Here is a 13690-nt window from a genome sequence, read left to right as displayed (position 1 = left end):
GGTTTTCACTAGGCATTATGTAATGACTAGACTAAAAGAGACCTAATACAAGTATACAACATTATGTAATGTCCTATTCTTTTGTTATTTGTTTGATAAACTATAAACTTAAAATTTTAATATAAGTTTGAAAATCTTTGTGGTCCTGAAAATGCTACACTACTACATTTTTATTCAGCCAAATTTATAAATGTTTAACTTGTTCTCTAAATCTACAATAACACATATGTACCTACTAAAATGGTCACAGTTTTAATTTCGTCTCATTTTTAAATTGGACCCTTGTTTCAATCTTGTCATATGTAAAAGGTTGATTTTTAGTAAGGATAAAGTTTCAACTCAGGATATTCATGAAAATGCTTCTCTACTACATCTATTAAAATTGTTTTATAATTGATTAAATTGTCCCCTATATTTACTAACACGTACTAAAATGGTCACAGTTTTAATTTCGCCGCATTTTTAAATTGGACTCTTGTTTCAATATAGTCACATGTAAAAGGTTGATTTTTTGTAAGGATAAAGTTTCAACTTAACAGACACTGACACTGCGACTACAGCTGTGATAGTCATCATCTCAGCCATAAGACGTCCACTGCTGAACATAGGCCTCCCCCTTAGGGGGGGTGAATGCCATAATCGCCACGCTCGCCAGCTGTGATAGTACTGGCCCGTTTTTGTTCAGATCATGTCAGCAGATGAAGCTGTTCTGTAATAATAAGGATTGCTAGAAAGGCTTGTTACAAGTTACAAGTCAGCAAATTTCGCACGATTGTGCGCCACGTGGATATCTACAATGATCCTTTCATGCGTGACGTTGCGTGTGCCTCTGTTCTCTGGCGCACTTACGGTGTAGATCGTAAAGCTACGGTCTGGTAAATACTGGCTATCAAACGTGCACCCCTGCGGTATCCGGTCTATTTCCTTCCAAGTATAATAAGTTTGCTTCAGTATAATAAGCTGGATATCGCAGGATTTGTATGTGAACGCTTTTAGAACTAAAAGCTCCAATGTAGAGGGCGTCTCTGACAATTTACTTTACCTTGGAATAAAACACCAGTCAGTGTTTGAATGGCATAAGTACCAATAGTATCTAGTGCTACCAACTTAACTCTGACGGCTCCTGAGAACCGTAAAGGTATTCGCGCGGTCGTTGTCTACTAAAAGCTGGCTTAGTTTGAGATTAAATCTAACCTCATACATAAGTCTAACATATCTCACATAGTCTAACATAACATAGCCAAACCTTCAATCTTAAAAATATACCCAGCTTACATTGGGTACCCTGTATTGGGTAGGCAGTTCGAAACTTCATTGGTTAAAATGATTGCATGTGGAATGTTCCAGGCTTTGAGTGCTGTGGCGACGAGGTGCTAGTGGAGTCGTCGCCGCCCGCCTCGCCGGTCATGGCGGCGCGGCTCGCTCAGCCTGCGCAGGTAACTTCGTACAGTGTATTATATATTCACACTCATATACCCAGGACGTAGAACCAGGCGTGGCTCACTCCGCGATTTCGTGGCGTCGCAATAAGTAGCTGCATGAACATCCGTCCGACACCAATTTAGGTGGCTAGTCATAGGCCGCGCGTGGCGCTTGCGCCACCTAGCGGTCATATCTGTCCTAATCGTAACAGACGCGTTTTGTTAGAGAGTGAAGCTTCTGTGCCTTGTACTATTATTTATTCTGTGGCAGAACATAATTCTTCACAAGGCACACCCCCCACAGCAGGAAAGCAACCTGTACCCTGTTTATCAAAGGCTTGTGACTTGTAATACAAGTGGAATTCCCTTTCTAACAAAAGCTGTCAAAAAGGGACTTTCACTTGTATTACAAGTTCCAAGCTTTTGATAAACGGGACCCTGGTCGCGAATGAAGAAAATGGTATCAAGTTTTCTAATAAATGATGTCACGCAGAAGGTACTTCAACTTCCGTATCCTGGATAACCTGTCAACCTGGATAACCTGGTTTAATGGAATTAATAGTGAAACCTCACGTGACCAATAGACGTCCATCCCATCGGCGCATACATTTTATTTATTAACTCTATTTTGGCGTCATTACATCAGGCGAAAGAGGCATTTGCTAGCCATAGGCCTACTCTCCCTAATGTAAGGAATCGAATCTCATTTTTTTCTTGCTGTTCCCTGCGATTTTTACCAGATCTTCGGGCCGCCTTATCCCTTGTTTTGCTGCATTCCGTTTCCCTATTTTATACTTAACCTTTTCGACGCCGTGTCAAACACAAAAGCTGTCACTCGGACGCCACGTCACCGAAGTGTCAAAACTGAAATTGAACTTTATGCATATGCACGTAGGTCTATGTTGCTAAGGTCTGTGAACGATTAATCCGTCTTTGACGTTGGACCTGCGGTGCCGATATATCGGTAATTGGAGTCCAAAAGGTTATACTTATCAGTACTTTTGTATTGTAGGGAGCGGGCGCGGGCGGCGGCGCGTCGCCGAGCGCCGTGCGGGAGCTCATCGTCATACCGGAGATCACTAACACCATCAGCTTGCAGCAGGCCATACAACAGGTTGGTATTTTACGGAGGTAGCCCTGCAGTGAGACCTTTTTCCACATAAATTCAAGCTAAATAGAGAATAAGCAAGAGTAGAGTCTAGAGTCTTCTGGGTAGGCAGCACCAAACCGCCTGTCACCGTTAACCTTTTCGACGCCGCGCCGTGTCAAACACAAAAGCTGTCACGCGGACGCCACATCACCGAAGTGTCAAAACTGAAATTGAACTTTATGCATATGCACGTAGGTCTATGTTGCTCTATGGTTTGTGACCGATTTGTCAGTCTTTGCGTTGCGGATATATCGGTCATTAGCTTCTAAAAGGTGAAAACGTTCGCCAAATTTTATACTATGCGAAATTTCACAGTTCATTGTTGAGAGCTGTTGATCAGTTCATCAATTGTTGGTGCATTAAGCTTCATCATATTTACTATTCAACTAGCACGTATTCTTTCGCGTTTGGGATTTGGACTACAAATATCCGCGAGTACGGATCACGTCCGAGCCGGTATTATTCTTTTATTTTATTTATTTAGGATCACCAAACAGACAATACATCATGAAAAAAGAATCAGTAGCTTACATAACATTAAAGGTAGACGTTTGTCCAATTATAGGTAACCACAGCTTGCTCCAGTATCTTAGGACACTCTTCTTCCTTCTTCTTTCTTTTTTCTTTCTTTTATTTTAAAAGTTTTCAACGCAACGTTTCCTCGTCGACAGGTGTCAAGCACGGTGGTGGAAGTGAACGGCGATAGCTCCGGCCACTCGAGCCCTACGACCGAGGCCCGGCACACATACATCACTGTAGCCAGTAAGTTCTTCTAATACCTACACACGTATGGAAGTGTCGGTGTAAGATGTATGATTTAGATTGGCTTTAAAGACGTTGATACTCGTATCTATCAAAGATTCTTGATTGTATAAGACAGGGGTCTCCTTTTTTACCTGAGGGTCATGTTGCGTCTCAGAAACTTTCGCGCGGGCCACCGTATCTGCTTGCTGCTGTTAGGGCTGAACCCCTGGAGCCTGGCTCCCGCGGGCCGGACGCTTTGGGTGTCGGCGGGCTGGATTGGAACAACGCGTCGCGGGCCGGATGTGGCCCGCTGGCCGGGGTTTGGAGACCCCTGGTATAAGATATGGAGTCTAGTCTAAAAAAATCGAGTCGACGTTTCTTAATTCAAGTAGATGGCGCTGTAAGGCGTCAGGTTTTGTGGTAACCGAGTTGTTAAAAGTAGCCGCAAAGTTCCATCTACATTAGCTGTCAAATATGGAGCACAAATTTGTCTTAGGCCTAAGATACACTTGTAAGTTTTACTTACGTAGGGACAAAGCTATTTGCTAGAATGAGGTAATGATATTCATCTCTCATTCTGTAGTATAGCTGTGTCCCTACTTACGTAAGTAAAACTTACAAGTGTATCTTTTTTCTCTATTGACTTTGCACGTCTTACTTATACAATCAATAGATCTTTAGTTAAGTCAGACAGCTATAGCAGCTACCTACATATTTTTTACTTTTACAATAATTGGTTTATAATATTATTAAGTATAGTGTATTTTGCATGCCAATGAATGGGTATTTTACCCTATCAATCTATTTTTTGTAAGTTGTCAGCATGTTGAGTTAAGCCGATCTTAAACTGAATGCAAAACAAAAATTATTCAAGCACTTAAGAGGCCCACAGATTACCAGTTCGCCGTGCGATATCAGCCTGTCAGTTGTTCGGAACTGTCAAATTTTGCGTTTACCTGACAGGTTGATATCTTCCGGCGAACTGGTAATCAGTGGGCCCCTTTAGTCTATCAACGTTTCTTTTATTGAATTCGGAATAAAATGATTTAATTCGGAATTCCAGAGAAATTTGATGTTCACTTTAAGATTGATTTACTCGTTTATCATTCAATTTTATTTGTTTTGTTTATTTGCACCATTTTATTTATTTTGTGCGTGTCTACGGCACAGTGCAGGACGAATGGCAGAACGAGATCGGCCCGTTGCCCGTCAAGGCAGAGATCCACAGTGACCAAGAAAGCAAGTGTTCTAGTTATGTTCATGGTTATGGTTGCACGTGCTTGTGTGTCAGAATAAAAAGGGGATTTTTATCTTCGATTAGGTGTAAAGGGGCCCACAGATTACCAGTTCGCCGGACGATATTAGCCTGTTGTGCGGAACTGTCACCTTTTGCGTTTAACTGACAGGCTGATATCGTCCGGCTAACTGTACGGTACGGTCGACGTCAAAGATATATTTAAACTTTTTGCCTTATTACAAATTAGTAAGGTGCAAAAGTGTAAACATATTTTTGACGTCGACTGTACAGGTGTGGACTTTATACATTTTGTAATAAGGTCCACCGATGTACAGGTTAGGAGTGTTGCTGTTTGTACAAGCTACTCAGAATAAAGGACTTCTTTTTATTCTGACGACCTCCCCTTACTCTATTCATTGTCATTCTCATTAACATGTGAAAGTCTTATTTCCTGGCTAAACTAGTCGTTTGTTATACCTTACTAGTTGGTTACTTGTTACTAACACGTTGGGATAAATAAAAAAATAAAAGTTTTGTTGTCCAACTCTTACTGATGTGAAAAGTTACCCATATTTTCTTCAGCGTGATAGCTCATCACTCATCAGATTCATGAGACAAAATAATGCATCGTCAAATCTTTAAATGCGAGACTATTATCATTTGACAACTTGAATCTTCTAGGTATCGTATGCTTTTTCTCGTGTCATTTCGTTTCAAACCTAATAATATTATTAGATGATGATATCATCATTATCATCTTAAGAGATAAGATAAGATAAGAGATCTTTATTTGCATACCATAGTACAGATGTTATATACATGGACCCTGGAAAGGGTGTAGCAAAAATTGGTGGTTAACAATTTCATAGTATTGGTTATTATTACTACTGACTTATACTTACGTTCGATACTTATACATTTTCTAAATTGCACTTCTCTTTAAAGTAATACTTATACATTTCTAAATTGCACTTTTAAGTTTAACAGCCTCTTCTAATGAATACTTGAATCTTATTACCTATAGACAAGGATTACTACATTATGTTATAAGTACCTACTTATTACTTTTTGTATTAATATAAAATATGTTATAATATAATACAATTATATTTATATTATATGCTAAGTTACTATTTATTTATTACATTACATAGTATCATCCTCCATAAATTCGGCTGTTGAGTAGTAGCATTTATCCATCAGCATAGTTTTAAGGCGGTTTATGAAGTTGGGGTCTTTTTTTAAATAAGTGGGGATTTTATTATAAACATTTATGGCTCTGTAGTATGGACCGTTCTTGTATATTTCTAATTTAGGCTCCGGGAGTTCTATGTAGTGTTGACGTCGAGGGTTTTGACAGAATTGGAATAAATGTAGGTTTTTTCGGACAAATGTTGCTACTTCCAAAATGTACAGAGACGGGAGGGTCAGGAAGTTAAGATCTTTGAAGTGTGGTCTACAGCTGTGGGGTGGATGTATATTTACTAGGATCCTGATACATTTTTTCTGCATGATGAAAACGTTTTGTATGTCGGTGCTGTGGCCCCACAAGAGAAGCCCGTAGCGTAGCCATGCGACTGCTTGTGAGTGATACGCTGCCAGCGCACACTCTAAGGTAGTACTACACTTCAATACGCTAAGTGCATACACAAATCGGGCAAGTTTATTTTTAATTTTTTCTACATGTTTTTTCCATGTCAAATGGCTGTCCAGTGTAAGACCCAATAAGGTGCAGTCGGGTACTTCTTTAATATTTAGGTTGTTTATTACAGTGTTTAGATTTAGGGGTTGCTTTTGTCTTGGTCTGAATTGGATGAATTTTGATTTATCATTATTTATTATGAGGTTGTGATCGTTGAGCCAATGAGTTATTGAATTAAACGTTTGTTCTATGTAGGAACTGCTGCTATTGTTATCTGGGCATTGGAATAAGATGGATATGTCATCGGCAAACATAACAACTTTGTGTTCAGTGGATTTTGGAAGGTCATTTATGTAAATGAGGAATAGAATGCACCCTATGACACTACCTTGTGGGATTGAGTTCTCGATATATCGTATATTGGATTGGATAATGTGTAATGTACTGGTTTGTTTATCAAGGTGTTCTATTTCTACATATTGTTGTCGTGACGTGAGATATGACTTTATCCAATCTTGTGCTTTACCACGTATGCCTATTTCATTTAATTTTTGTAACAGTATGGGGTGTGACACTCTGTCATATGCTTTGGACATATCTAACAATAGTCCCACTGCGTAGTGCTTATTTCTTAAGTAGTCAACTATTGTTTGCACGTAGTTAAAAGCTGCGAGGGTAGTAGAACGTTTTTTACGGAATGCGAACTGATTATCATTTAACAAATTGTATTTTTCTAAGAAATTGTAGATGCGGTTTGTCATACATTTTTCAAAAACTTTTGAAATAACGGGTAGCAGCGCGATCGGTCTATAGTGAGAGGGATTGTCTGTTTTACCACCTTTCTTTAAGACAGGTTTTATTTTGGCTATTTTTAATTTTTCCGGGAAGCTACATTCACAAAAAGATTGGTTGACTAGTTTGGTGATGGGCGAAGTTAGCTCGTTTACACATGCTTTTATTAGGATAGAGGGGATTTCATCGATGCCGCAGCTGGCTTTATTGGGTAAGTGGTTTTATACGAATTATTCACTTCTTTTCTATCTTGTTAACGTGTTTTGGATTTAAGCATCGATTACTTAGTAGTAAATGGTACTTACATATTTCTGTCATTTTCTATGAATATTAAATTGTAATCGTTTTGTTTTTCACATTTTAATTTTTATCTATCTTTGATATTTATAATTATATAACGTTAATTTAATGTTTTATATTTTCCTGAGCTGCGCTTGATATAAGCTCTTCATCTTCATGTAACAATATATCTCAAAACATTTGTAACAAATAATCCAGTGCACATTTAATTTCTCAGGAAACCTTTGATGCACCAAACAGACTCAAATCTGATTATCCGTACCCGTCAAACAGATACCTTATTAAACGCAAGCAATTAAAAATAAAATCAACTCTAACTACCATGCATAAAGTTTACAATTGCCTGTTAAGGATTAATAGGGGTGTATTAAAAAAAATAGTAATGGTAGATAATTATCGATGCCCCTTCAGATTATCTACCTGGGTGCAAATCGTGAATGCGTTCAGCGAGGGGTCCATCTCGTTGTCATGCGATACACCTGCTGGTTACCTTTGATATGACGCGTGCCGTCTCAATTTGCGCGGACGTTTATTGAACATTTTGATGTCGTATTTTATTTCGTGATATCGCTGTGATATAGTGTGTTTTTGTTTAATATATGAATATGAATATATATGAATTATTATTTAAATCTGTTTTTGCGTGTTAGGTACTTTGACTATTGAGAAAAAAGATATTTTTTTGTCATCCTTACAAACATCCACATCTCCGCTGAAATGCTTTCTGATTCTGAATTGTCGGTCTTAGATTATAAACAAAGTCGTAAGTTTTAGTTCATAAAGAATTCGGTATTTTATGGCTAGGTTCTTTACGAGATTTACAAAAATTTAATGCCTAAAGAATTGCGCGCGTTAACACGTTAATACCGCCAATGTATTTATTTATTTATTTGTTTATTAGGATCAGTAACAGAAGATACAATTTACATACTAAATATAAGTAACATACTAACCCCCTTATTCATGAAACTTTACGGGCCTGATTTAGTTAAATTATGTTTTCTCCCTTTCTTACAAATGCATAAGTCAAAATGACAGACAAAGACAAACGATTATTAGCTAATTGAGGTTTGTAGCGCGTTTATGAATAAGGGGTTAAGAGGGCACATTTATTATTGCTCCCCCACTTACAGGCAATCACAGCATGCATTAAATATTATAATGTTTAATTTACACATTTTAGTTAACAGTCAAGAAAAAGACTAACTAAGTAAGTAAGTATTTATAATTTCTCTTTAAGAATTGCGTAGGAGCAGTCTCTAAGTGGAATTTGAATAGCTATATGATACATAATTAGCCTATTACTAATTGGGTATGACACGTATAAATTCTAGAAAGATTTCATTGATTTTGATTTTCATTTGAACTTTCGACTTTCAAATACTCTTTAAAGAGCAAAAACTAATATTACATAATTCAATCACATTTCACTGGACAACGTAAGGTTTCCTTTTGCTGGCAACCGTTAGAGATATTGATTTCTAAAAAAAAACCGTCATGCTATTCTGACCTTAATTGGGCAACTGGTGATGAAATTGGCGTCTTAAAATAAATCCTTGACAATTCATTTCGACATCATCAACCTGTAGCACACCCAGCATCCTACCAGGAGGGGCTTCTATACAGCTAAAACAGGTGGGGTGAGGCGCCACCACCGCCTTACCTCATACGTGCGAGCGGGACGGCTGCGCCTAAGCGAGACGGTTTATCGGATATTCTTCTGTGAAGTCCGAGTCGAGTCGAGTTGCCTGGGAGACCTCTCGCGGCATGGAGGTGCGCTACCGCTCGTACTACCCCTGTGAGTGCCACCCTGGACTGTGGTTTACGGTTTCAGTGTAATTTGGAACGGTCGCCGGTTCGGTTCCGTTTTCGATTTTGAAAATTTATCTCTTTACATTTTCGGTCAGGATTGGGCTAGTGGGGCTAGTTTTCTGACAGAGAGCTGAACTGCGTAGCTAACGATGTTTGATAATCACCAATTAGCATTGGTGAAAACGGATTTGATCGTTTAGCTTTTAATTTCTTCATCTTTAAGCTACTTCGCGTATTGTTAGTTTTTTAAACGCCGTGGGATTTTAGTTTTCGCCGGTATCTTCTCAGGGCTGTGGTGTAGGTTAGAAATGGGGGCTGCTTTTGACATTGTGAAGTGCATTGTAATAATGAGCCTAATTTTTTTTACAAATGTAAAATGTCCAATAAGAATTACGTATAGTGCGAAGAGTATATTGCGTCCACAGCGGGTCTAAGATGGTAGCTTTTTTATCGTCTTGTCACCATTGACATATGTCTAAGGACGGGTCGTATGGGCACTAAGAATGGTGCTAGTTCAGCGGTGTCACTCACGAATTCGAGCCAATCGTGCAGTCTAACACAACTAGTTGCCACCAATCGCGCGCGTGATGCGAACTCATCAACCAATCGCGTGTTGATGTTATACTGCAGGACACCGCTGTACTGGACCCATTCTTATTGCCCGTAAGGCCCGTCCTTAGATATACATATATCAATTTTCTAACAAGTACGAGAGTGACGATATAGACGATAGAAGCGTATCCGTCATCGTACTGAAAATGTATGTATATTTTTATTACATTCAACAAGTGGTTAGATTTTACAAACGTGTTAGACAATTTAACATTTTAGGATTAACAAGTGTAGAAACTCATACACGGTGTAACATGAGGAAACCGAATAATTTTAACAGCGTATTCCGTATTCCTGATCATATTTAGAGACAAAAAATGTCATATAAACTTTTTTGAAATTCGCCTAGTTTCAGAGATCATATTAATTTAAAAAAAAACGAAGTTTTTTTGTTACATAGTGTAAAAGGCCTTGCTGCTCCAGGTGTTGCTGCTATGGGACGTAGTCTAAATATCCCTATTGATAGATGTCAAAAAGTGACAAGTAACAATTTGCAAAAAGTAGGTTTTGCGAAAAAAAAATTAAAAATGAATTTTAAATGACAAGTTTATCAATAACATTTATTTTTTATGTACCTACAAATACATTATTTTGACCTCAGAAATGCGTGGTTAAAATTATTCGGTTTCCTCATGTTACACCGTGTATATCACTCAACTAATATTTTATAGATACACCTTTCTAATTAAAACTAAATAATTCTACCTTCCATCGGGTTTTGGGTGTGCTGTGTTGTAATTCTATACAAGTTGTATTATTTTCTAATACTTTAGGTATTGTTATAGTTTTAATCGTATTGTTATGAATAGGCGTGTGGTTCAAAAGGTTAAATAACAGTATCCTAACCTCTTTTCTAATTGATTTACCAATGTTTACCTATTCTTGAAATATTAGGCTTAAACATTTGGTATTGCAAGGGTGCAAAGTTACTAAATGCATTGATTTCATAATAAATAAGAAGATTAAGAAGTCATACTATTTCATCGTGCTTACATATTGAAGTGATTCTTTGAAACAGGTTTATTAACACATTTAACACAATTTTCGAAACCTTGATATATTTCGCTGACTAATATTGAACCCTATCCAGTTGCTATAATCTTATAGCAACTAGATTAGCTTAAGATCTCTTAACAAATAAATGCTTTAACTTGAATCTATATCTACGCTTTTGCGACTTACAAATTAACATTGCCTTTGGCGAGACACCGATCAACTCGTGCTATCCTTTTTAAACTTATCAAAAGCATTCCAAGTTAGAAAGGGACAACACGACTTCGACCTTACTGATTGTATATGGGCGGGCTTTATCATTGGGCGTTGCTTAGAGATATTTTGATATGCCCACTTTATATTAATTTGATGTTATTTTAACAGGCGAGGGCAGTAATGGGGTCAACTATCATGTGCAATACGTGGAGCCTCAAGAGATCTACACCCAGGGTCATGAGACTCATATGTAAGTTACATAATGTATTACCTAATTCATTAGGATCAGCATAGGGCAGTGGTATGACCGGCAGCGATCAACAATGGACGACAGGCCTATTCGGATTTCGAGATAATCACAAGATCTTGAGACGATTCAGAGATCAACTAGATCTACATTAGATATCGACTAGATGTGACTTGGATATCTAAGTCATAACTTGTCGAAATCGTTCAAGAGGACCTCCAGAATCGCGGAAACGTCAAATTTGACATATCTATTTTACAAATATCTTTAAATTATCCGTATCGTAACTTGTTGAAGTCTAGTAGAAATCTAATTAATTTTCCGAATCGAGTCTTCTTCACAGGCGAGCGTTTTCTGTTCAACAATGTATTATATGCATCATCTATAGGGCTCATTTAGACGATGCGAGAACTCGCATGCGAGTTTCATTACATTGCGGTTTTTGATCGGTCGGTTGAATTGGACGTAACCAACAGTCCGCAATGTAACTAAAATCGCATGCTAGTTCGCGCGCCGTCTAAATCATCTCTTTTCACACGATAACTGCCTTTTTAAAATTGGAATAGAGTTGCATGTTTTGCCTCGTTCGATTTTAAACACGCCAATTCTATTTTGTTCCCTAGACCAGCGGTCGGCAACCAGCGGCCCGCGAACCTCTCACTTGCGGCCCGCGAGCCTCTCTGGCTATTTTGTATGTAATATCGACAAATGACAATGTATGATAAAGTCATAAATATGTATTAACAAAGTGCGGCCCGCGTCAACTTCGTTAACTGCTATGTGGCCCTTGGCTGCTAAAAGGTTGCCGACCGCTGCCCTAGACTATTAGGTAATGCCTTTCGGGCCTCAGTGAATTCGTTCCTCCATAACAGCCGAAGAATAATTTCTAAAACCCAAAAGACTTCTTATCTCTCGAACTTTTCGATTCCGGTTTTGTGCTGAGGGCCTTCCGCGAACCACGTTCGACGTGTTACCTACCTGTCACACTTACGTACGAATTTACAAGTGCGACAGAGAGGGAGTGGTAACGTGGTTCGCGGTAGGAAGTTAGGAACTTTGGTTATCATGACTGAATTCCTGCAATATGTTCCCTTCTGTTATCCAGCGTCTGTAGCACGGTCCCATTTTTATCGCTTGTCACGTTCTAACAAGTATGTAAGTGCGAAAGTGACGGCGAAAAAAAAGGAACCGTGCTGCGTGCGTAAATATAAACGGTACATGAGTACATCCGCCATCTTATGTATAGTCGACATCTTTATTGCGTAACTCCTCGTCGTGACGTGGGTTAGTTTCGATTGGCGAAAACTTATGACTGCAGCCCGAAGTTTCATATTGATGCGGACTTTACTTTAATTTTGTGAACCTTATGGGTATGGGTGGGTTGTAATGTTAATTTGAGGATAATTATAATATTTATAATGTTTTAAATGTTTTTCAATCTCTGACGTAGAAGGCGCTTTGTTATTTATTTGGAGATAAGATTTGACTCACATTGATAGTGCACCTACTATTTGTTCTATTTTAAAATTATGATTTTGGTGAATTAATTTAAAGAAAATCATACCTAAGTAACTGTAAAATATGGGACTACTGCGGTATTACTGCTTAGTTTTTAAAAGAAAAGAAGGTGTCCAACATACAAAGTAGGTTATGTGCCTACAACATCTCTTTGTGTGGACCGTGCGTAGTACTATCTGAATATACAATTTATTGTACCAGGGAAACTCTTCGCTCTTACCCCGTGTATGGCGTCGCAACGGTCAACGCGGCCGAGCAGCCGACAGAGTCTTGGAGCGCCGATGAGTTCTCGTACAGCGTGGTGGCGGGCACGGATGAGGCCACGTCGCCCGCGCCCGCTCCCACTACACCGCCGCAACCGCGCATGCCGCCCGCCACCGTGCAGTGGCTGCTCGACAACTATGAGACTGCCGATGGTAAGTGTGTGTCGAGTACGAGACGTAGAGCTCTCGTACAGCGTGGTGGCGGGCACGGATGAGGCCACGTCGCCCGCGCCCGCTCCCACTACACCGCCGCAACCGCGCATGCCGCCCGCCACCGTGCAGTGGCTGCTCGACAACTATGAGACTGCCGATGGTAAGTGTGTGTCGAGTACGAGACGTAGAGCTCTCGTACAGCGTGGTGGCGGGCACGGATGAGGCCACGTCGCCCGCGCCCGCTCCCACTACACCGCCGCAACCGCGCATGCCGCCCGCCACCGTGCAGTGGCTGCTCGACAACTATGAGACTGCCGATGGTAAGTGTGTGTCGAGTACGAGACGTAGAGCTCTCGTACAGCGTGGTGGCGGGCACGGATGAGGCCACGTCGCCCGCGCCCGCTCCCACTACACCGCCGCAACCGCGCATGCCGCCCGCCACCGTGCAGTGGCTGCTCGACAACTATGAGACTGCCGATGGTAAGTGTGTGTCGAGTACGAGACGTAGAGCTCTCGTACAGCGTGGTGGCGGGCACGGATGAGGCCACGTCGCCCGCGCCCGCTCCCACTACACCGCCGCAACCGCGCAT

The 13690-nt window shown here is 39.9% G+C and overlaps 1 protein-coding gene across 1 annotated transcript in view; it reads left to right on the top strand.

The window, feature by feature from the left end:
- LOC134666191 (transcription factor RFX3) overlaps positions 1-13690 on the top strand; it is a 41812-nt gene that overhangs the window by 1968 nt on the left and 26154 nt on the right. Inside the window, exons 2-7 of the mRNA XM_063523342.1 lie at positions 1348-1436; positions 2434-2535; positions 3243-3333; positions 4486-4554; positions 11088-11169; positions 12886-13100. Coding sequence (XP_063379412.1) covers positions 1348-1436; positions 2434-2535; positions 3243-3333; positions 4486-4554; positions 11088-11169; positions 12886-13100 — 648 coding nt within the window. The remainder of the gene's footprint in view (positions 1-1347; positions 1437-2433; positions 2536-3242; positions 3334-4485; positions 4555-11087; positions 11170-12885; positions 13101-13690) is intronic.

Source organism: Cydia fagiglandana, chromosome 7 (assembly GCF_963556715.1).
Source record: "Cydia fagiglandana chromosome 7, ilCydFagi1.1, whole genome shotgun sequence".
Lineage (NCBI taxonomy): Eukaryota > Metazoa > Arthropoda > Insecta > Lepidoptera > Tortricidae > Cydia > Cydia fagiglandana.
The sequence above is the reverse complement of the archived record's forward strand: the minus strand, read 5'-3'. Positions and strand labels throughout refer to the sequence as shown.